General features: G+C 39.3%; 2 protein-coding genes across 4 annotated transcripts; both read left to right on the top strand.

Moving 5' to 3' along the window:
• The first annotated feature begins 237 nt into the window (after positions 1 to 237).
• On the top strand, positions 238 to 5,118 carry tank (TRAF family member-associated NFKB activator). Of its 3 annotated transcripts, none has more exons than XM_085434084.1 (8): positions 238 to 435; positions 1,387 to 1,528; positions 1,788 to 1,896; positions 2,104 to 2,174; positions 2,840 to 2,898; positions 2,990 to 3,108; positions 3,629 to 4,011; positions 4,690 to 5,118. In XM_085434084.1, the coding sequence occupies exons 2-8, from the start codon at positions 1,430 to 1,432 to the stop codon at positions 4,855 to 4,857; spliced, it is 1,008 nt and encodes a 335-aa protein (XP_085290210.1). In that variant the 5' UTR covers positions 238 to 435; positions 1,387 to 1,429; the 3' UTR covers positions 4,858 to 5,118. The 3 variants fall into 3 exon arrangements, with proteins under 3 accessions (XP_085290210.1, XP_085290211.1, XP_085290213.1); XM_085434085.1 differs by having other exon boundaries at positions 1,375 to 1,528; XM_085434087.1 differs by lacking the exon at positions 238 to 435 and adding an exon at positions 442 to 612.
• A 14,206-nt stretch (positions 5,119 to 19,324) lies between these two features.
• Positions 19,325 to 23,670, top strand: tbr1b (T-box brain transcription factor 1b). The gene is made up of 6 exons (XM_085434083.1): positions 19,325 to 20,158; positions 20,459 to 20,613; positions 20,821 to 20,942; positions 21,237 to 21,395; positions 21,770 to 21,831; positions 22,749 to 23,670. Exons 1-6 carry the CDS (start codon positions 19,467 to 19,469, stop codon positions 23,590 to 23,592), a joined length of 2,034 nt encoding a protein of 677 aa, XP_085290209.1. The 5' UTR covers positions 19,325 to 19,466; the 3' UTR covers positions 23,593 to 23,670.
• The last annotated feature ends 1,033 nt before the right edge of the window (positions 23,671 to 24,703 follow it).

Raw genomic sequence — 24,703 nt, 5'->3', positions numbered from 1 at the left:
TATATATATATATATATATATATATATATATATATATATATATGTATATATATATATATATATATATATGTATATATATATATATATATATATATATATGTGAAAAGCAAAATGAGCACAACTTAACTCGAGTTTGGGCACAGTTTTCACATGCACAACAGTCGGTTTGCAGACGCGTAGGCTGGAAGAACCCTCAACCAGCTAACCACCCAGCTCTCCCGTGAGCTCCGCGCTGATTGGCTAAAATCGAGTAAAGGCGGAAGTCTACAGTATGAGGGGATTCCCCGAGGGAAGTTCCCAACTCAACTAGGCTATGTAAAACATACATTGCCATATCCTCTCCAGCGCTTGGTAACTTTGCATCTCAAGATTAGGCGACGACGCTGCGGTAGTGTCAAAACAATAAATTCGACTTCAACAGTTACTCGAATGAAGGTAAGAGGACACTCGCACTGGCAGCGAGGTAAACTCATCTCAGGACTTCTCGCTCAGTCGCTTTATCCGACGCCGGCTGAAGCTACGGCTTGTCAGACACTTACACTTTAAAGAATACGGAACTGTTTAAAGAAGATTTTGAGCGACTCTTTTAAAATGACCCACGGCTGTGTCCCGGTAGGCTTCAACATTAGCGTTACTCTCCTTTTACTTACTGAGTCTGTGGCTACAGGCTACTACTTATCCAGGAGCTGTTGGAGTGTAGTATCGCTCACAGGTACTGCGTTACTATGGCATTTATTAGGAAGGCTGTTCCGTAATTGAGCGGCTCTTTATGAGACTGCTGTCAGGAGTTAAGATAATGATAGGCATCACTTTAGCTTTCTGACAGAAGTGCAGTCGTCCCAGAATTGCTTAATGCTGTCTGATGATCAGTACTAACAAGAAGGAGTGTCTGTTTCACCAGTGTTATACTCATATATTACACATGCACTGAGTAACTTTATTTGTCATTACTTTACAATACTTGATCTTCATCTTCAGCTCTTATAATTCCTTACAGAACTAGAACAAGGCTTTAATGGTTGAAATATGAAGGGAATTTTTAATTCTACCAGACCTGCCAACATTCATTGGTAATAAGCAAATATTTTGAAGATTGTTTACTCAGTTTTGGCATGGTTTTGTCATTTGGATCAGTAGCTCATTTAAAGCAGCCAAAACAATTTGGCAGCACGTTAAGGATTTCTTGACTTTTTCAAAAAATATTTTTAAAGTGCACGAAGACTAGTTGACAGTTGTTTGTAAAAATGTTATAAAAATGGCCGGGATGGGGATAAAAAAGGAAATCTTTTTAGTTTTATAACCGGTCTAATAGTGTTCACGGGGTCTTTTGAGAGTGTTTTTCCTTTTGTTGGCATGTTTTACAACATTTTGTAGTTTCACTCGTAGGGCTCATGTGTGCTGTGTCAGTGATGATTGTGGAGCACAAGGCATGGAAAGGAACATCGGAGACCAGCTCAATAAAGCATTTGAAGCTTATCGTCAGGTCTCCATTGAAAAGGACATTGCTAAAAAGGAGCTGCAGAAAGTGGTAATGATGAAGAGCAACTTTTTAAAAACTTTGTGCAGAATGGACCAAGAATTAACAATATACCACAACACATCCCAGAGCAAATTACATTGCTAGCTTTTCAAACAAATAATGTTTATTCTAATTATGTTATTAAATGGCATATATAGAATAGCATTATTATTAGTTAGGTTGCTTCCAGATATGAAACTACAACACAGTGCTTAGACCACAGTGGATATGCTGGTTCTAGACAAATAACAGTACCTCCATTTTACAGACTGAGTATTATGAGCAATATACTCGAGACCTTCAAAAGCAGATAGAAGATCAACAGCAACTGATTTCAGAACTTGAAGCAAAGTTGTCAGCAACAAGGCAACCATCAGGTTAGTGATGTGTTAGTTTGTTATTGACGTGTTAGTTTTACTGCTTTTTTTCCCCAGCTGGTGTACCGAGTAGGGATTTACTTTACACATTGCTTTCAATTCTGTGGATTGAGATGTAAACAAAGCGATGGAGTATCAGACTATATTGAGAATTCATTTGAATTTCCTCTTTTATAAACTGGTCATTTTCATTGTTTTCATTTTCAGGAGAAATGAAATGCGAGCCATGTAGTCATCTTCTTGACGGGGCCAGCACTTATAGGAAATTACAGTACCCGGTATGTTTATAGTTATAACATGCTCTTTCTGCATTTAGGCTTTATGAAAACTACAATATTGTATTTCCAAAACAGCTTTCCCGTTAGGAAATCAGAAATGTGATCGCATACGGCTTCCTCTCGCATATGTAGAAGTTGATGGTACTTCTGCTTTACTATGTTGCATGTGTGTTAAGGTAAAGGGATGTTAAAAGAACACTTTGTGCTAGTACTCAGTGAATACAGTATTAACTGTAAAGCTTAAACTATTGCTTATTCAGATTTGTCACTCTAGTTGTGTGACAGTGTTTATGTGTCAAGTTTACATGTACTTTAAAGAAAGCTAAGTGATATTCTATAAACCCTATCAAAATGATGTTTTAGTAATTTTACATAGTTCTGATTATTTGTTTTCCTGTCGTTCAGGCATTCAGGCCTGCTTTGCTACTGTAATAGTATTTACTCTCTGTTGCTCTCCTCACTCAGTGTATCCACTTTTACTTCACCAGATGGTGCTAGAGGATAATATCGCTGCACAGTTCAGCAGCTTGAGTTTTACAGTTATTATTATTTTTCGCTGGGAAATATAAATGTGTGATGTTTAAATAAAGCTGCAGATGTATGAACAATATTCCCTTGTATAATTGCTGTAAATGATCACTATAAATTTAATGTGTCTTTTTCAGGAGATTATGGGCTCTGTTGCCGTTGCTCCTAATATGCCAATCAACAGCAGCGTTGACTAGTATGTGTCAATCTTTTTTTAAAGCCATAAACATTATGGTAAAAGAATGGTTTTTCTTTTGTTCCTTACTCCTGCTTTATCTGTTTGTCAGTCAGGAAATGCGGGAAGCATTTGAAGCCATTGAAGGGAAATTTCGACAGATCCGGTCTTTAACCAAAAGACAAAAAGATTACTTAAAAAGATTCCATGGAGGAAGTGATGCATCAAATGGTAATATTAATATTTACTGACTATTACCTTCTGTTTTTCAGTGTCTGAATCTGAAAGCAATTGTTTTCTCTAATTGGTCACATAAAAAGCGTGTTTAATTTAAATAGGCTTGTGTAGTTTATAACAGCTTACGAGTTTACTAGCTTTTTGTCTTGTTGTTTAATTGGATAGCGACACCATGACACGGACTGTACATGAATGCCTGATTGCCCTACGAACCTTAGCTGGCCACCTCTGAAAAAAGGTGGATAAACACATTTAATAATTCCACTGACAAAATGCTTAATGCCAGTTCTACATAATGCTACATAAAAAAAAAAAAAGTGGTTATATTAAACATATACCTCTAAGTACTGAAAGGCCAACTTGGAAATGGGAATGCAAAAACAAACTAGGCATTTTTTAAAATGTGTGTAACTTGTGAAATCGTTGCCAATTTCAAATGTCCTTAAACCACATCTATGTCCGCGAGTTGACTCGGAAATAAATAATAATCTTTATTTTTCTGCCTTCTCAACAGATCAGCGGTTCTCCATGCCCATCCAATGCACAGACCGTACCGCAGATTCAGAGGGACCATTTTCCTCAGCTCTAAGGACAGTGGATATCTCTCCCATGTCTACCTCTCTGGCATCCCGTGGCACCAGCCAGGAAGACAAGGACTTGGTAGAATCTCTCACCAAACTGAGCGTCAAATTCCCGCCCTCTGCGGACAGTGAATATGACTTCCTGAACAGTGCTCCGGATAGACAGATTGGTCTACCCATGGCTGTCCCGCGACCTCTCAGTAATGTCTCCTCCACACTGACAGAGAAGGAGTCCGTGCCTTTTGTCTACCCTAACTCCCCCTCCCACACAACATCATCTACACTCTCCCAGGAGAGCGTGCGGGGACCCCAGCAGGTGAGAATCACAGGAGAAGGTCTGAGAAAACTAGTAGCAAATTATCAGTTTCTGATTGGTCTTTACTAATGGAGGAGTGAAACAGTGTGAAGTCCAAAAATATCCCCTTGGCTAAACTTGAAACGTATTACTGTGTAATGTGTGCTGATTCTTTTTTTACTTAAGCATGGATGCTCTAGTTATATTTGGCATCTTTGCTGGAAAGTGTGAGCCAGATGGAAGCACATTACAGTGTCTGAATGTGATTTGAAACAAGTACGATGGTTAAGTGGGATTTTATTGCTGATGTGTCTAAATGCCTAATAGGGTAAAAAAAAGTGAATGACGTGCATTAACGGCTGCAAGTTGGTCCAGTTTTCATTATATGATTCAGTCGCTGGATTACACCAACACAGGCATTAATAATAGGTATGACTATTTGGATAGTTTGAACACAGTATTCATAAATAGTAAGTTAATTAAACACTTGAGAATAGCATTTTGCCTTTACTTTTCTGCCTAGTATTTGTTCTAACTATTGGGTTAACAGGGGACATGTGTTCTTTAAAGCAACAGATACCGCAATTTTGAGGCCAAGTGGTCCAGCCTACTTTAGTAGTAGGCTGCGTAGAGTGACTGTAAGGACAGTTTAGAGCATAAATAATACATTTGTTCCCTTTGATTCATCTTGCTCTGCAGTCTGTCTGGATACCGGATCTGTGTGATGCAGCTGCTGTGGGGACAGAGCTGGAGACACCTCAGAGCAGCACTCCTGAATGTGCTTTCTGCAATGCTGTGGTTCCTCCAGACCAAATGAACAGCCACCTCTACTTGCATTTCTCTCATAAGAATGAAGCAGACAAGTGACGGTAGAAGCAGAGACTGATGGGAAGAAGCCACAACTATTTCAAGACTTTACTGTTTTCATGGTGTAGCCGTGCCTGCCATGAAGTACAAGCGCTGTACTGGACTTCAAATGACACTGCAATAAGACTTGAATTCATTTATTTAATACTGAAGAATTAAATGGTACATTTCTTTGCCCATTATATTTTTCTAAAACCCCACTGAGATTTTACAGTGATGCGTATGGTATATGTGAGCAAATAAACACATTTAGACTCGTAACATTTTTTATTACTTGATTTGTTTTCAACTTGCAAATATATAATACAGTATGAATATATAATATATAGATTGGTATATGCATCCATTCATAACAAAGAGTGCGTGTGATATTACTTCATATTATATCTTTAGCACGTTTATACATTTTTATTTTAAAAATAATGAACTTTCAAAGATATATCACATTTCTAAAGCTATAATATTTCATACACACACACTTTTTTTTTCTGAAACAAGACACCTCTCTCACTTTATGGTGGGTTTTGGATCTCAAGGAATAATAATATATTATGTGTTAGAAATGCCCATCATCTGTATTAAATTAATCAAACATAAATTATATCTGGAATGATTAACGTAGTAATTCTCGTCATTCCTCCCCATTTTTCACTTAAGCCAGAATAATATAAAGCAGCTGTTTATCTCGGTGTAGAAACATTTCCAACTTTCAGATACTTTTATGACCATATGTTCATTAAGATTGTCCACAGAGATACTCTCACTCATTAGATGGCAAATTACCCTGCTATCTGCTACTTATTGTTATATCACAGGCAATATTTAACTGTTTATATGGGCGCATTTATTTTAATGATTATAGGAACGTGATATGAGTCTTCTTTCATTTCAACTGTGCTATTCAAAGTAATAAAGTGACTGAAGATGTGCCAGTTTTAAATTACATTACACTGCTACACCGCTACGCTGTCATGTGACTGGAAAACAACGGCAGTTTTTTTCCCCTTTGATACGTTAAAAGAGACCGAACAAGGAAACACAGGTGTTTTATAAATACACGTTTATTTTTTACAGTATGTAGCGATCATTTGACTAAACCTGAATCATTTTTAAACAGCAGCATCATTTCATGACTACCGCAGCATTTATTCACACCTTTGCAAAGATTGCAGTGATTTTCACCATTCAGTGTGATGATGTTTGAGAAAACGGGGACACTGTGTTGGAACACTTTGTTGTGCAGTGAGGCCCTTGCAGACCTTCAGCTTTGGGTTGGTAACACTTGTGCTGGATAGATGAGCTGGTGTGAAGACTGCAAACAACATTTTTTTCTCTTTTTACAAGTGCTGAATATTAGAACTCACTTACAACAATCAAGTACCCCTAAAAGACCGACTGATTTGTTAGTTCAGATTTAACCTCCTAAGACCCGAACTCTTCCACGGCATGCATTTTTCATTTATCTTTGATATTTGGTCACATTGGGGCCCGATGAATGTAAAAACAAAGAATTACCAGATTTTTTTTTTTACCTTATTTTTGTTTTTAATAAAAATAAGAGCCACATATGAGGATATTCATGTAAAATTGTGATAGAACAGTAGCAGTATAATGTCCTCATAAGTGGATATCAGGCCCTTGTAGAGCAAAATTTAGTATTTTGGTCTAAATAACCCAAAATGTGATGTCCACAAATGTGGACGCCAGGTCCTAGGAGGTTAAATGATATCTGCTGCTGAGCCTGTCTTTGTATTATATAAATAGCTCCAAAGGGTGTAAGTAAGTGATGTTATAATGCTATTAACTACCCTGAACTAATGAGTCATTAGACTAATGCAATATTCTCACACAATGCAACCTTTCTGTAGAGGGAAATAATGAAAAGACCAGCCAACTGGAGTATTACAAACGTGAATATTACCTACATATTGATCTGACGTAATGTGTCAGACATAATGCATGTTTCTTTTGGAGTGATATAAACCGCATAATTCTTCTCACATCACATCATGCGAGCCGAGAAGAGAATTTATTCTCTCCTTTTTTTTTGGCAAATACATATCCCTAATGATCCTCTCTGGTTAATCTGTGAACAGTCGAACATTGTGCTGCCTGCATGCTTTTCTCTCTGGGATCATGAACAGCTGCTTGCTCATAATTATGTTGTCATTCATTGTTATTTGGAAGAGGAAACTCGTACCGACAGCTATAATTTTTTATTTATTTTTTTTGATAATTCCATACACTATATTTACTCACGGGTGTATACAGCAATGTGAACTGTTTGTGAAAAGTTCGCTTTAGCTGTAATGACTGTTGTTGTCATCATTTTCAGAAAAATACGAGATCCATCTTTCTCCTTGGGGCATTTGCTAGCGGAGCTGGTAGATCTGAAATATATTTAAGAGCTATAAAAAAAATGGAAGAGGATGAAAAAAAAAGAGGGAAGGATATGGATTGAGACGGAGAAGTAGCAGGCTGATTACAAGGTGTCAAAATTGCCAGGAGCAAGAAGGTGAAAGCAATCAGGGGTGAGAAGAGTGCAGCATTCGTGAGGGGCAACTAATTATCCATCTCATTTGTGGAGAGAAGCATTTGAGGCAGCTCTAGCCCACTGAATGGTGACAGATTGGTGCGGAGGAGAGGGGAGGTGTTAGAACAATGGAGCCCAGCTCACCATCATTACTGCATGCTAATCAGCAGTGCTTCTGCACCATCAGTCGGTGCTGCAGCAAGTTCGGGGAGACAGGGAAGTCACCAGCTTCAGGGGACTATAGTCATTCCTAAGTAGGGAAGAGAGGGAAGAAGCATGCACAGTATAGCTGCGTGCAATTTGTTATTGTCTTTTTTAGGCTATCTTACGTCTATCCAAGTTGAAATAATTGTACAATGAGTGTTTCACATGCATTTAAGAGTAATAGTTATGTAGGGAATATACTAGGCAGTTTAATGGCTATATTCATGCCAATGCCATTAAAAGTCTGAGTTATAGTTTGAGTGTTATGAAACTGTTATGAAATTAATGCACCACCTCTCTTGAGATGGATATAAGTTTAAAAATTCAAACATCACTGTGTGAATATTTATTATATAACTAACTAACTAGATAACTGATTCTTCTGTGACCAATATTTAAAGAAGACCAGTCAGGTGCAAAAGAGTGCAAAGGGAGATTTTCATTTGTGGTTTTTCAGTCATATAGTAAAACTACTTTAATAAAAAATAAATCAAAAATTGTAAAAATGTATTTTAATAAGTAGTAAATATCTATGACATTTCCTTTTCTTCTAGTTTTGTTGTTACAATTGACTATATGTAATATTTCCCTATAGACATAACATTTGTTTATGTTTGGTTTCTGACAATAATTGATACAAAGCAATTAGTATTGTAATACATTCAAACAACAATAATGATTAAAATATCTCAACTCTATAAAAGAAACATACCCTTTTCTTTATTGGCCATTAATTGGATTATAACGGCAATAGACAATAGAGCGAAGAGTCACCATTGCCCTAAATCATTATTTTCAACAATTACTCTTTTAAATATTTAAACAATGTTTATTAAATTGTGCAATTGCTAAGGAAATATAACACAAATGGAAAAAATAGATTGTTAAAGGGTTTAATCAAATGGAAACAAAACAGAGAGATAGCAAGTGGATTAAGGTCACATGGCTAGAGTGCCCTCTTCACATCAATGTCATTTAGATAATTAACAACTTAGGAGAGAAGCATATTCAACTGTCTGTGCACTGGTCACCGTTGGCATGAGAGACTGCCAACTCTCATGGCGTTGTGAGCTGAGAGTATCACCTCACAGTTGTCTTGCCATGCGTTGGGCTCCTTGTGCTCCCTGTGCAGAAGTGGTAGAGCTGACTTTGTGTTCGATTAAATGTGTTGAAGCCATCGCTGCCTGTGCAAAGTCTCAGAACGGCCTCTCCATTGTGTTTGTTTCAGTGCTGGTCTGAGAGCCCTGATTTCTGGAGCAGAGATTTGGCAGTCACAGCAAGTGATGACAGAGGCAGTGGTGAGATCGCACCCGGAACCCCAAAGGAGGCTCACATTTCAGGCGGATGAGAGGTCCATTCAATACACAGAACACAAAAGCACTGATCAGTGGAGTTTGATGATGCTATTGTTCTGAAACCTCACTGTTCAGCCACTACAGTAAAGACAACTTTTATTTTATTTTTTTATTTGGGGAGGGCTGAAGTGTTGGGTATTTGCAAACTTCTGAACTTTTTGAAGACATTTAGCTGCCAACTTGAAAAAAAAAATTACAACTGAAAGTCTGGCTCTCAAGATGTCATCCTCCTGTTATTTTATTGTCGCCGTTAAATCAGTGTAGGTTGTTTTTCTTCTTGACACATGGGGGTGGGATTGAGCATGGGGATGTTTGCGGAATGGTAACTTGCAATTCAAGGGTTAAGGCAGCATGAAAGAATCCATTCTCGGTTTAATGACCTAGCCTTGCTGGGCGAGGACGACAGGGAACATGCTCTTGACTTGTACTGAATTTGCCAATTAACACCTCCAATAACAGGCTGCCTCTGAACATCACTAGTGTAGAGAAAGGAGGAGCAACTCTCATGCTTTGTTTTTCAGCCTCTGATCTCGTAATGATAAGGTCTGTGATTTCTTCATATGCAGAAAATTATTTTGCCTTATACACCATTTGGTTAAACCTATCATAGCAGAATTCTCTATTGTTCCAGTAGCTCTGAGAGAAACCCTTAGTTCAAGAGCTGTGTTTTCACTAACTATCAGGCTGGCAAAGTTGGAAATATTTTATTTTTCCTCATGCTACTTGAATCCTTACGTAGTTATTGGGCATTCTATTTTTCGCACACAGCCATATGGCCAAGTAGAGCTTCAGTTAGACACATGGCTGGTATCTAAGATACACCGTGCTTGATTAGCTTTTTCCCTTCTTATTGTTGCACATGAAAATACGAGACAACAGTGCTGTCCTTGATAGATGTTTCAGGAAAAGATCTTTCCCTTCAAATAAGGTCCCCATTCTAGTCACCCCTCTGGTTTCACACATGCTTATCAGACTCCCAAACAACACCTAGTACAGGTGTGAATATCAAAATCCCCAGTGAAAATCACAGTAGATTCTCTCATGTGGTCTTCGGAGTCCTATTACATACAGCAGTGGCTATGCATCGGGGCTGGGATGCTGCTGGCTAACAGCAACTGCAAAAACACCTTTGGCTAAGTGTAAGGTGGACCTCCTTACACCAAATGTGCTTAATGACTAAAAGAAAAAAAAAAACAACCACACTTATCTAATTGAAAAAAGGTGCCTAAGTGTACAGTAGCTGGTTGTTGCCCGGTACAATCACACCATAACACAGTTGTTTCGCAATTCATTAGCAGGTACTTTCACAATATACAATAATTGAAAGATGGCTGCATAATTGATAGCAGTTCACACCATAGGGAAAGTGCAGTGATCCATCTAATGATAGTAATAAAGTGTAGAAAGATGGGATGAAGATAATACCGCTTCAAGTGTGAGCTATGTACATTTGTGATGAGAAAGGCCTCACACTGAGACTTTGTCAACATAACAGACACCAACACCGTGAAGATGTTAGTCATATTCATGCCATTAGCACCGAAGAGATTCACAATGTACCTCCTTGAGGTTAGCAGATCATAGCTCTTATTTTCATTCTGACCACCTTTGTGTCGTGTGTAGAAGAATATGAACCTTGTTAGAGATGCTACATACAAATCAATTCATTTATTCAGTGTTAAGAAACCATCTGGCTTGATCAGAACTGAAAGTCATCCTGGCAGGCCACTTTACTGACTGACACCTCATAGAATTAGTGGGAGGACGGCTTAATTTACCGTCTTTGCTCAGCTCAGACAACACGGTTTATCATCTTGCCGCATTCTAAGCTCAGATATGAACTGAAAAGTCCTCCGCAAGCTCCAGTTACCTTGAGTCTTTGTTACAGCAATGAACAGATTCAGCATATCTTGTTGTTTATTAGTCTTAGATAGTGAGATATAACACTTTTTGTGTTCTCTTTGTGGAAGCTGTGAAAATGGCACGCCATATGTAATACACTTGCTTGCTGTTGGTCTTGCCAATTCCCCCAAGATTGGTAATTCCTGTGCCAATGCTCGCACTCTCTCTTTGTCCTTGTGATTTGATTGAGCTTGTTGGATTGGATTGGTTTCTTTTGATGCTGTGTCTGGTGTTTAGTTGTTGATTTGATGTCACTTGCAGTCCGTTTAAAATAACCATTTGAACCAGAACATACGTGTTCGGTTGTACCTCCGAGCTACTGATAAAACGGAAATAATAATACTAAAATTTTTTTTTCCTGAATTGCACATAGTAAATAGGGGTCCAAAGCAAATGGGAAACAGATAAACCAAAATATAATCCTGTGATGTTTTTTTTTTCCTCTTCTAATTCTGCACAAAACAAATTGGCTGCATATTTTGTTCACACCTTGTGTAACTGGGGGATAGCAAGCGCAATCCTCCCTCGTCATACCTGTGACAACAACCTGCAAAGTGCTCCCAGTGCCCTAATCTGCAAGGTAGAGACCTGCTGCTGCTGCATGTAGATGTTGTTTTCTTTTTCCGTAGATTCTTGTCCCTGTGGTTTTTACATTTACACACCCACGAGAATCACACAAGGTAAAAGAGAATATGTGAGTGTCTCACAAGCTAACATTTTTTTTCCCTCAAAAACATGTTCACGTTCAGTAGAAAGCAATAAAGGCATACTGATGGTGTTTGATTTGGAAATGGCAGTCAGACCGTGATTTTAGCATCAACAGATGGCCAGTAGATTGGTTTAAATGAGTAACACCACTGCCTGCTTTAGAGTTGGCTCAAGTAGTAGAGTAGTGTACTACTGTCTTATCATATCTCCTTGTGTGAATGATGATGTCACCATGATAGATGCTACTCAAGTGGGATCAGACCTGCTCAGTGATGCCTGTAGAGACCAGCTCAGGGAGATCCCTGTCTGGCTGCATTATTCAACAATACTCCGTACCTCTCCCAGGGAAAAAAAAAGGACTGTTGAATATTTGAAAAATGGATTTGATTTTTTATTTAAGTGTATAGATGTGGAAGGGAGAAGGGGGAAAAATAGAAATAGTGCCAGTCGGTGCAGCCTGGAAGGCCACCAAGGCAAGTTGCCGAGTTTTTCTTACTGATCTACGGGACTTCTTGGCTGTATCACTTGGGGACGTTTTGGAAAAGTGCGCTACTTCGAGGGCCTTTTGACTGCAACTACGAGTTGACAGATCATTGATCATTTTAGTTTCACAAATATGTCTACTAATTAGTTGAGAATTTCATATATCTGTTTTGTGGCTGTGCTCGTGGCTTCTGTCGTCGCACCTTGCAAAGCAGTTTTGAAGTCCTAAAATTTGAAAGCGAAAAAAGGCTCCTGGTCTCCCCTGGAATTCTGGGCTGTTTTGATAAATTGAATGAATCAATATTTCAGTTGTAACATAAGAAAGGAAATCTGCTCATTGATAACGTACCAGACATTGTGCCAGACAGTGATAGCCTATTTTCAAAACGGCAGCGTAAAGGAAAAAAAAAAAAAAACAACCAAAAAAACAACAACATGGCTGCAGAACCACTGCTCAGATCCTGACGAGCCAAGCCGAGTATTGATCCATCTGGCTCTGAAGACACTGTCATGTCACCTTTGCATTTAAGTGTTATCTTGTCAGCTTCAAATGATCTAGCTGTCAGATCTGGAGAAAGCTGGCCTGCGTGATGTTGCTTTGTCTCTAATGTCCAGCTGTTGCTGTGCCGGTCTGTGCCAGGAAAGAATATTTGAATCCCGTGTTTATTCTGTTTTTAAATGTTGATTTGCCTAATCTGCTCATATGCAACGACTTAGTCACGTCTTTATAATTTTCCAGGTTGTGTGTCTGTGCACCTGTGTCACCGTGCAACGTGCGTTTGTGTAATGCCATCAAATTCCACATAATGTGTGACAGTTGATTCTTACAGCCACCGTTTCATTCAGTTTCCATTTCCTTTCCTAGCGTCACCCATTCTCTCAGATAATTAAACAGACAACTTACAGTGAATGTTATAAGAAGCTCCCTAGCAGCAAAAACTAAGTGTAAATTGCTTCAAAATTGATTCCCCTTTCCCCCCAGCAGATGTAACTGATAGTTAAAGGGTGGGAGCCTAGCTTCTTGGTAAAGGGCACAAACTCTTTCAACCAAGGTGTGGTAACAGGGTGAAAATTTGTAAGTAAATTCCCTCACTGATAATGTATCCTACATCCCACTAATGATAGCACACCCACTGTATTGTGCTCACAGCACTAATTTCCTTGTTTTCACTCACATACGCTGCAAATGTTTTTCCTCTGTTCTATGATTTATCTTTTCCTCCCCCCTCCTCATATATGAATCGGTGTTCAGTGTCCAATTTCTAATTTAGTCCCTGTGTAGTGGCTTAGTTTGCCGGTCATTTAAGGAGTGGATCAGTTCCTAAAAAGCTTTTGGAGATGCTGCAGGCCAGTGAGTGTGTTGGGCTGCTATAAAGGCAACAGTAGGACATCGGCCAGTAGTTCACACTTGTTGGAGCACACTGGTGAGGCTGTGAAGATGGATTCGGTCTTGATTATAAGGTACTGTTTGTATTTCTCATCTTTTAATCAGTGTGAAATATTCACGCTGCATCCTTTTCTCTTCTCTACATACCATTCCCGCACCATGCAGTGATCTGCGGAGATGCAGGTGTATGGTGTAAACAACAAAAGGGAAAATCTAATTGATCACTACAGTTCTTTCTTTCTGAACATCGGCAAAGTTTGACAAGAAAACCAACTGGTTTCCATGTGTTTGTTTGTGACAGCCTAGATGTGAGTGGTGGAGACATAAATCATGTCGGATTTATTTTTCCTCTCAACTTGGAACATAGTTCTCTTCCCCGTAGAATTCAGAACTGATCATTAACCTTTCCTTTAGTTCCTTCCCTTGCCTGGTCACATTTCCTCTTTATTTGGTTCCTGGCCCCATATGCCACTTTCCTATTTCCTGCCTGCAGACAGCAGGGAGTAGCTCTATTATCACCTTCCTAGAGCTGTCTTTGAATGTGAGAGGCAATTCCATTTCACTCAGCCATGGGGAGGAGGAGGAGGATGAGGAGGAGGAGGAAGAAAAAAAAACACGCCATAGAGCACAGAGAAATTGGTTTAGGTTACTTCTCGTAGCTGAATGTGAGACTATTTTGCTTTGTCTTGTTGGATTTCTTAGATTTAGAGACCCTACCATGAAGAGCCCGCAGTGAATGTGCAGGGTTTTTGTTGTATAGTTTTAAATCAGAGCAAAGGTTAAGTGCCGGCTATCATGTCAGGTTATTGTGTGAACAATTTATCGTCAACTCCATTGAGAAGTCATCTTTTGAAATATTAACAATCCCGAAGCATTTATATTCCACTACTGTGAAGCTGTGCTAAAGATATCGAAGATGTCTCTAATGCTTTCACTCTCAAGTGTGTTCGCTACATTTTGCAGCATTTTACTCGAAGCCTGTGTTATTTTTGGGCTTCCCTAAGTCTTATTCCAGCTTTTATCTGTGCCTAGTTCTTTGGAATGGTAGGGCTCTTGACAATATTGCTCCTGGATAAATTAAACATGAGTTACGTAGAGTGATAATCTGTGGGCCTCTCTTTTCACACTGCATTCCCAATGAGCCGTGTGTTGGCCTGGTGTTGTTGCCTGTGATTTTAATGAAGATTATTCTTGTAACACGACAGTCGCCTGTTTGCTCCTAGTCCTCCCCAAATATTTTCTCTTCAAACCGAGAATTTTGCTTTCTTTCAAGTGATCTGTGCAACATTTGCGCTTTATTTTAAAAGTATTTATGTTGCGGGTCAAAATCATCAGTTTGTCACGGATGTAATTAAAATATTTAGGCACCAAATCACATACCTGGCTGTTGTTTTTGGATTAAACATTCATCAGCATGTCAGCGCACTTATCGATTAAACAATTCACTGGCAGACAGCTGTGACTGGGTAATTAGTAGGTATTTTCTTCCTGTCTAAGCAGAACTGTACTGTAAAAAGCCAAAGCTTAAGCTGGATTGAAGCCCTCTGTTTTCTTTTGTTCAGATGTAGGTTTATAGTGCTCGAAAAAACCTCAGAGTATTCTCTGAGGAGCAAGTGCACACTTCATGGCATGGCCACTCTTAAGATGGAACTGCTGTTTTATAAATAATTTCAAAGTTACAAACATCAGCCTCACAATCACAGCGATTCAATGATATTCATTTGGCATAAGTCAGTTTCATTTCTCTGTGCTCTTCATCAGAAATGGCTTAAAAAGTAGAGTTAGTGTGAATTTTTTATGCTATGGGCTTAGTGGGGACAGTGGCCATGTTCTTCACTTGCAGACGTCTGACAGTGCATGGCAGCAGAAATAACAAAATGGTCACAAACCCCAACTGCACTCCCTGGGTCACACCGGCTCTTTAAAATTTAAAGAGACTAGCAGGAAACCAAACAGTTGATAACAGGTCAGTAGCAGGTGATAAAAGAAGTTTTGGTAGGGACATTAGCCCTTCCGCTAACTTTGTGTTTCCTGACATTAGATCCATGCAATTTGCTTAGCCAAATAATACACATCCGAGAGCATGAAGGAGCTGTGGGCATTACTCTCAGGGATTGCAGTACCCTGAGGAGTGCAGTGTTTCACAAGTGCTACTTTGCTGCAGAATTGGTATTAGACGAAATTCACACATTTATAATTAAGCATATTATTATGACATACTTTTTCCTGTATAGGTTTTGTAAAGGGGAAGCTCAGTTTATGAATCAGATTGTTATTTCAGTGGTGTGCCACACTGTCATTGTCCTGTGACACACACACGAAAAAGAAAGTAATAGATAAATAAATAAATAAAAACTCATGCCAAAGTTAGGAAAAATTCACAAAAAATGTGTGCCTTTAAGAGATGAGTAAATGGTAAGTAACTGTGTGAGATGACATATTAATTGTCTGCCACGTGGGACGGTTCATATTCTTATGACCTTGCAAAATATACATGTTAAATAATAAATCTGGATTAGTTGTTTGCAATAAAAAAATAAAACTGCAAATTAATAACTATAAATAAATAAATACACTGTATTAAATAGTATTAAATGTTAGAAACTAGGTAACATAGATTGAAGCTGAAGGAATAAACGGTGTAACCCAATAACAAAATGGGCATTTAAAATGGGAAATGCTGCTGCAGGATTTTAATAAGTTAGAACGATAGAAGGATATGTGCATTTGGTTTAAGGTGAAAAATCCCTACAGTGCAGTTCTGTTATGGTATTATTACTCCACACTGAACATCCTGATCACCTGTCCTGAGGTTAATTTGCTGTGAGCTTTGCGGTAAAGAATCGCGTTTGAGTCTGGTCTGACTGGGCGACCCTTAAAGGACATCAATAATGAGCAGGTGTAGGAGTGCACTTCTGCGTAGACGCGTGTCTCTGTGTGTCCAGGGAGGACGACTAATAAGGGTTTAAAAGCCACAACTGTCCACTCCGCCCCTTAGCAGCCCCCCCAGCTGTCTTTTCTGCCAGAAAGCACCCTGATTCCCTCTGACAGAGCAGATCACTGATGGCAAGAAACCACAGGGGGCAATAGTTATGTTAGCATAGCACAAAGCACCGCCACACTTGATCGGGTTAGTGGCGCTGGTTAATTACAGAGTTAAGGTAAATGCACGTTTCCTGGTTAAACAAACAAAGATAAACAAGCCAAAAAACCACAGTAAAAATAATAAACGAAGTCTTTGACTTTGATTTATTGATGGAAACTGCAACGTGACGTCTAGCAAACAACATATAAATAACTTAAAGTCCATCTTAAATGCATTCCCATGAAATTTTTAGTGCTGCTGTAATATAAGCCACTACCTGTCATGAATCCCAAATAACCTTGGCTCTATCCTCTTAGTTCATCCCAGTGTGCCTCATTCCTTATTACTGGCCTGACAAGGAAATGTTTACCCATCCGACAAGAGACAAGCCATTTCATAGTCAGAAAAAGCAATTTCACCTGACTGGAGTAGCACACTATGTCCCCATATCCTTGCTGGCAATAATTTTGTTGTCATTTTGTGTGCTGTGGTCATATCATTGAAGTGACAGTGCTGGGCATTAGGTAAAGTCCCTAAGCTGGTGCTCACTTTCAGGCTTTTTCTCTCCTTGTCATTCACATTGATTGGATTAGACCCAGGTGGCAAGCAGATTCTTTTGGCACAACATCAAAAAAATGGTGATGTAGTGGCTGAAAAACACACAGATATTGTTTTTTTATTTTGCTGAAATTAATATTGTTATGTGGAAAACATATGCTCTTTAGAATTAAATGGATATATACTTCTTCTTCTTCTTCTTTTTTTAAAAATTTTTTTTCATTGTATTGAAGGCAGTTTGTGTTTGAGGGTTTTTTTTGTCTTTGATTTATTTTATATGGGTGATATAATACAGATACAGCCGTTATAATATTATTTGAAAATTGAAAAGGCATAACTGCTGTTCACACTAGATTATGCTCAGCTGGTCAATGGAGGGTGTGTACAAGGCAGGGAGCCGAGATCCTAACCTGCTCTACATCTCCCTGAGGGACAATGCTGGCTATGGGCATGACAAATCAGCCCCCTCCTCTTTGGTTATGTCCACTAGCTAGCTGAGCCAATAAATAGATGACTTAATCTGATAAACAGGCAGTGCATTACCTAGGGAAACACAGAGTTGCTGCATGGGTGATTCAACAATTGGCTTGTTGAGGGGGGGAAGGAAGCCCACTTTGCTTATTAAAGATCAGCGATGGAAGTGAACCATAATCCTGTAATGAGTAGAGCAGAGAGTGGCCTCTTTTCCTTGGGCACAGGCAAGCCCGTGCTTGCATGTTTCACAGGAATAGATTGTTGGAACCAGTAGCCTTTCTGTAATGACCCCTCTTGTTAGCTTCAGAAATTCATAGCTCTTCATTAGAGATACAAACTGGTGGCTGTGTTCACCAATGCAATGGACCTTTATTGGTCTTCCCTTTAGCTTCCACACAACACTGCAGTGTAACTAAACCAGAAGTTACTCAGTGAAGTAGAAATGATCAACTGAGGCAGTTAGTGATATTGTAATGGGTTTCTTGATAGTTAGTGGTGTTTCTTATCATCTATGAGAATCACCTGGTAATAATAATGCGATTAAACGGAAGTGTAAAAGTTGCCAGTGTTGAATCGATGCCTTTCGGACAGAGGATAACCTTCACAATGACACACCGTGGCTCTGGTGAACAGTGAAGTGGAAAGTTTGAAATTCAGGACAATTTACAAAGGCCTCGCAATCATAGGAAATGTATATGCGAGGAAATGTATATCAAACCACTCCCTTTGAACAGTGCTAGTGTTAACTTGGTAATAACCTTGTTAGTAAGTTAAGCTGGGAGCCATGCTGCAGCTGCTCTCTTTGCACCGGGGACTGAGCCACTGTAACTTGCGGCTATCCTAACACTTAGTTCCATCTTCTCAATCAGGACTGATTTATTTTACTGCGCCGGGGGGCTTGGTGCATTTTCGAAGTGGTCTGATTAACAATCATTTCTATTTTAGAGTTTATTTATTCTCCATCTGCTGTCGATATTCTCAAACTTACTGTCAGTTATCTCAGAGACCTGCACCCTCCTGAGATCAAATTTATTCTGTCTTTAAATATATTTCCCGAGTAATTAGATTTTACAACTCGGACTTAATGTTTTTCCCATCTCCTTCTTACGCTTGCTTTCTCAAACGGACAAAAATTAAATTAACTAAACTGCATAATGCTAATTTCTACTCAAAACTCCGAGTCCTACTTTGTGTCTCTCTGGCAGTGAGCTGTGTTTGGCACAGCAGCCCCTGTTACCAGTGCACGGGTTCATAACTTTAGTGCATAAAATATTTACCAGGACTGGGACTCATAAACACATCTTCAGTGGGACGCCATGATTTCACGCTATATCACAAACATTTTAAGGCATCAGATGCACCGCCTGTCATGGACTGTCATTTTTGGCGTGTTAATAATATATCTTGGTTTCTTCGGCAGACATACTTTGGCACTCATGGCACATAAATAGGTAAATAACGTGGATAAAGGTAAATAACGCCGCTGTCGTCACAGCTGACAGCAAAAACAATCTTCATAACTATGATATATCTTTTTTCTATTTTTTTTTTTGGTTTGTTTTTTGTTTATTTCATATACTGCTAAAAAAGAGTCTGTCTCCATATGTTTTATTCAAATATAGGCCCATGTCACACTACAAACAAATCACTTTGCTCATAGCGCTCTTCTTATCGTCCTAATTAAGAGCTGTCTAATTAAATTACAGCCCTGAGTTAACCAATCGCAGTACTTGTTTCATTAGCAAAGCAGCGAGAGTGATGGAAAGAAAATCCTTCCTGATTGCAGGATGGTGTCAATTGGCTAATTTGCTGCCTTCCGTAACTCAAGTCATCTTAAGGCGTTTCGTAGTGTTAGATTAGGAAAGGCGTGTGCAAAAGCTTGTGATATAGGTTGAGCTAATAGTAGCTTCCTATTGAGCTATGCAGGTCGAGAATTGCATCTCGCCGGCGAGTGATCTCTCCAAGAAATTTATGAATGTGGGCAGTGGCTTTTCGAGCTCCAATGGATCAGAGCTTTCGTTGCAGGACCATCCTATTATATCTGCAAGTGACAACCTGGAGAGAAGTTCACCTCTGAAAAAAAACTCCAGGGAGATGACGAATCAGTCAGAGGCAGACAATTTTCCCGACTCCAAGGACGCATCAGGGGACGTCCAGAGGGGCAAACTCTCTCCTGATCTTCACGGAGTCTCTGACATCCGTCATAATTTCGATGGATCTGCAGGAGAAAGGTGCATCTTTTCTCCATCTACCCAGCCGCAGTCAGTCTCAGCAGCTCCCAGTGCCATGTTCCCTTACCCGAGCCAGCATGGACCAGCGCACCCGGCTTTTTCTATTGGAAGTCCCAGCCGATACATGGCACATCATCCGGTCATAACCAATGGAGCTTACAACAGCCTTTTAACCAACACTTCTCCTCAAGGCTACCCGACAGCGGGTTACCCTTACGCGCAACAGTATGGACACACATACCAAGGAGGTGCTTTTTACCAGTTCTCCTCAGCGCAAGCAGGACTGGTTCCGGGGAAAGCGCAGGTGTATCTGTGCAACAGGGCCCTGTGGCTGAAGTTTCACAGACACCAAACAGAGATGATCATCACAAAGCAAGGACGGTAAGTACGCGCACTCGCTTTTTTTTTTTTTTAGAGGCATGCAACAATATTCGATAATTGTTTGCGTTACTGGAACATTTTTAGATCGAAGTTTAAATGGGCGCGTATTAAGATCATTTAAGATTATTTCCCTGAAAAAACTAAAAAATAATAAAAGCGATAATGAACTTTGTATAACACCAAGGCAAGCTCATTAATAACAAACAAAGAAATAAAACAAAAACTAAATAAAGACGCAAAATGAAAAACTAGAAAAAAATAGAGACATTTTCTAAGCCTGTGTTTCTTTTTTCCCCGCAGACGAATGTTTCCATTTTTAAGCTTCAACATTTCTGGCCTTGACCCAACTGCCCACTACAATATATTTGTGGATGTAATACTCGCCGATCCAAATCACTGGCGATTTCAAGGAGGAAAGTGGGTGCCTTGTGGAAAAGCAGACACGAATGTCATAGGTATCACATCTGCGCTTTGTAACGATTACATTTACTCGACAGTTTGATTTTGAGAACATGGTAAAAAAAAAGTGTTTTGTTTTTATACCTATAACTAAAATATGTGGTAAAAATTGTGAATGAAAATTTGTGAGGAATTTGTTTCTAAATAGTGATATATATTTTTACTTCTTTTCTTTGCCTATTTTTTCTTCTTCTTTTCAATAGGCAATAGAGTTTACATGCACCCGGATTCGCCAAATACCGGTGCGCACTGGATGCGTCAAGAAATATCATTTGGAAAGCTAAAGCTCACAAACAACAAAGGTGCCTCCAACAACACGGGGCAGGTAACAATGTGATAAGAAATATCTGAATGATATAAATATATATTTATATGTAATACGAGCTGGAAACTGAAATGTTTATTTTTTCCTTTTTATTCATCTCCTGATTATTATTTTTAGATGTGTCGTATTGCTTTCTCTGTGTCATTTAATTCGAAACAATAGTCGCGTGTGTCATTATAATAAACACGAAATATGAATACACAATTGTGCTAAATTAGTTTATTTTTCTTCTCAAATCATCTTTCCAAACTTTGAAATTCAAAGTCTGACAAACGTCTTTAATTGGATCTCCAGATGGTGGTTCTTCAGTCTCTCCACAAGTACCAGCCCAGGCTCCATGTGGTGGAAGTAAACGAGGATGGGACAGAAGACACCAACCAGCCAGGAAGAGTCCAGACTTTCACCTTCTCAGAAACGCAATTCATCGCTGTCACAGCTTACCAGAATACCGATGTAAGACCACTTAATATCTGACACAACACTGGAAATGTCACCAGACACCAATAGCACAGCAGCATTTATACTTTGAACATTAGCCTGTTGAAAGACGATTCAAAATATCGGGAATTCTACAATATATATATATATATATATATACTTAAAAAACAAAGCAGAACAATAAAGTTTTAATACGAATACAATTTTTTAACCTAAATCTTAAAGCAAGACGCACACTGGGATTAATCATTTCCTGTTGACAAACACATTTTCGCGTAAAAACAAAGAACAAAATTAAACGAATTGTTAATATTATTTGCATTTATGCTGCACTGCGCTAAACGTCTGGAACACACCTTATGGATCCTTCTATGCATTTTCCCCCACAGATTACGCAACTGAAAATTGACCACAATCCGTTCGCTAAAGGATTTCGGGACAACTATGACACGTAAGATCGTCTCTCTTTCTCTCTTTTTCCTTCCTTCAAAATATTTTCTTTGTATTTGGTTGTAATTTATGTGTGTGTGTGTGTGTGTGTGTGTGTGTGTGTGTGTGTGTGTGTGTGTGTGTGTGTGTGTGTGTGTGTGTGTGTGTGTGTGTGTGTGTATCTTTTTATGCTTCTGTAGTTTTAATTAGAAACTATAATAGCCACTTAGCTTGGGTTTTTTTCTTTGCAAAAATTTAATTTATGTATTGATAAATCTGTTGAAAATTCGTTGTATTGCTTTTGAAGTTGGAAGGAGTTCGCATGATAAATAAAATATGTACTTTTACAGGGAAAATTAATTGAACATTGGATTAATAATAACATTTCTGACTGCAAATGAAGCAATGCGCTTTTCTTTTATCATAACACACACCATAACACACACATATGCACTTGTTTGCGTGTAATAAATGTGCGCAATTGCGTCCAGAGCTCGTAACTGTACCGATTCACTGTATGTATGACAAGGTTCCTCCTTTATTTGATTCGAGCTTGTTTTTCATTGTAAATGAAAGGCGTACTAATGAGTGACGAGAAAATGAAAATCATACTCGAAACAAGGAAATAACTACACGATAACTGAGAAAGCAAGTCGGATCTATTTGACGACGTTTTCTTCGTACTGTGTAAGGCACCCGGCGTATTTCGAGCTTGGATCTAGACTGGGATGGTTTTGCAGATGTTTTCGAACCCTGCAGTTATCTCACCTTCAGAAAGAATAGTAATGGAAAACAAACTTTCCTCATGTCTACTAAACTGCTACATTACTGAAACAGAGAGGCCCCGTTGACCTTAATTTGTTTAATGTTCTGAGAACAGACTACAACACACTGTTTAGTTTCTGAATTGCTTCTCTGTTTTTCTCTCCATCTTTTCAGTGTATACACAGGCTGCGACATTGACCGCCTAACTCCATCACCGGGTGACTCTCCGCGTTCACAGATCGTGCCGGGTGCGAGATATGCCATGCCTAGCTCTTTCCTGCAGGACCAATTTGTCAGCACTTATGCCAAATCTCGCTTTCACCCTGGCGTGGGGACTGGGCCTGGCACGGAGCGCAGCGTCCCACTCGGCAACAGCTTGCTATCCCCGCAGCAAACCGAGGAGCCCAGTGTTGCCACCCCCCCGCAGCGATGGTTTGTCACCCCTGCCAACAACCGACTGGACTTTGCTGCCTCGGCATACGACGCCGCTGATTTTGCCGGTAACGCGGCCACCTTACTGTCCTACGCAGCGGCCGGAGTGAAGGCTCTTCCCCTGCCGACTGCAGGCTGCTCCAATCGGCCTCTTGGCTATTACGCAGACCCGTCTGGCTGGGGAGGACGCACGCCGCCGCAGTATTGTGGTGTAAATAGTAAATCCAGCTCGGTCTTTTCCTGCTGGCCTACTAACACCATCGGTGGCAGAACAGGCACTAGCTACCTGTCCGAGGAGGGAGACTCCATCACCACAGAGAGATCACCCATCGGCGGCTCGGAGGAGACCAAACCTAAAGACATGACGTCTGAGTCGAGCTGGATTGAGACGCCGTCCTCCATCAAATCCATCGATTCGAGCGATTCTGGTATCTTTGAACAGGCCAAGCGGAGAAGGATCTCACCTTCTGCAACACCGGTTTCAGAGACAGTGTCCCCGTTAAAGTCTGAGCTGCTGACACCGAGAGAGTGTGAGAAAAACTGCACAAAGGACATTGGTTATTACAGTTTCTATCCTCACAGTTAAAACGAAGCAAAGCCAATCTATCTATCTATCTATCTATCTATCTATCTATCTATCTATCTATCTATCTATCTATCTATCTATCTATCTATCTATCTATCTATCTATCTATCTATCTATCTATCTATCTATCTATCTATCTATCTATCTATCTATCTATCTATCTATCTATCTATCTATCTATCTATCTATCAATCCACAGGTTAATCAATAAAAAGTATAAAAGGACTGACATTCACAGTTAATGGCCAAAGTGTAAATTCTTCAACTACAGTTTTGCCATAATTCTGGCGCCTTGTTTCCACACTGTTACGTCAGAAAACACTGTAATTATGAATATAATGTACATAATACTGAACATTTTGGTGATAGTGACTGAATGTACACAGAACAGATAAATGATTCAAAAGTAGTTGTTTAAAAAAAAAGGAAAGCAGAGCCTCTTCTGTTAAGTAGCCTACACTGTTAGAATTAAAGATATTGAGCATCTGTACATAAATAATGTTCTTGTGTAGCATATACTGGCACAATAATCCCTGTCAGTGACAAAAAATGTGTATTTTGTACTTTATCAAAGCAGTAGGCTACCAGAGGTTTAAATGACGTTACCGATCACTGCTACATTCATAATACATGTGGTGAAAGAAATTATAAATGTTGATAATGTAGACTTAGGGTCTTTTATTTACGTATGTTTTATTTGTACTTAATTTAACCGGTCATTTTTTTTCGTAGCCTCCATGCTATGCTGTTGTGAAATTCTTCGTATCTGCTGTAATGTGACTGAAACGTAATAAATGATGATATCATCAAGTCATGTTTTATTTGATCACATCCAGTTCAAACAGAATGCGTTTGAAACATACGAAAGGGTTTATTATAATCTGCTATTTTCCACAAAGGCGTCATGTGGATCATCTTTCCAGAATTTCAAAGCGCAGTGCACCGTGAAGTATCTCGTCGCTGAGAGGGCTTCAAACAGTCAAGGCAGTTCTCGAATATTTAAATCCCACTGTGATCAGCCAGAACCAGACCAGAACACCTCCAATTACATCAGGCTTTAGGTAGGCAGTCCTTTCCCTCATCGGCATTCCCTCCCCACGATGGAAGCCAC

This window comes from Copadichromis virginalis, linkage group LG16 (assembly GCF_057382275.1).
Source record: "Copadichromis virginalis isolate Kocher_CV1m ecotype Utaka linkage group LG16, C_Virginalis_male_GT1.1, whole genome shotgun sequence".
NCBI classification, from domain to species: Eukaryota; Metazoa; Chordata; class Actinopteri; order Cichliformes; family Cichlidae; genus Copadichromis; species Copadichromis virginalis.
Note: the sequence above shows the minus strand (reverse complement) of the source record. Positions and strands in the feature narration are given on the sequence as shown.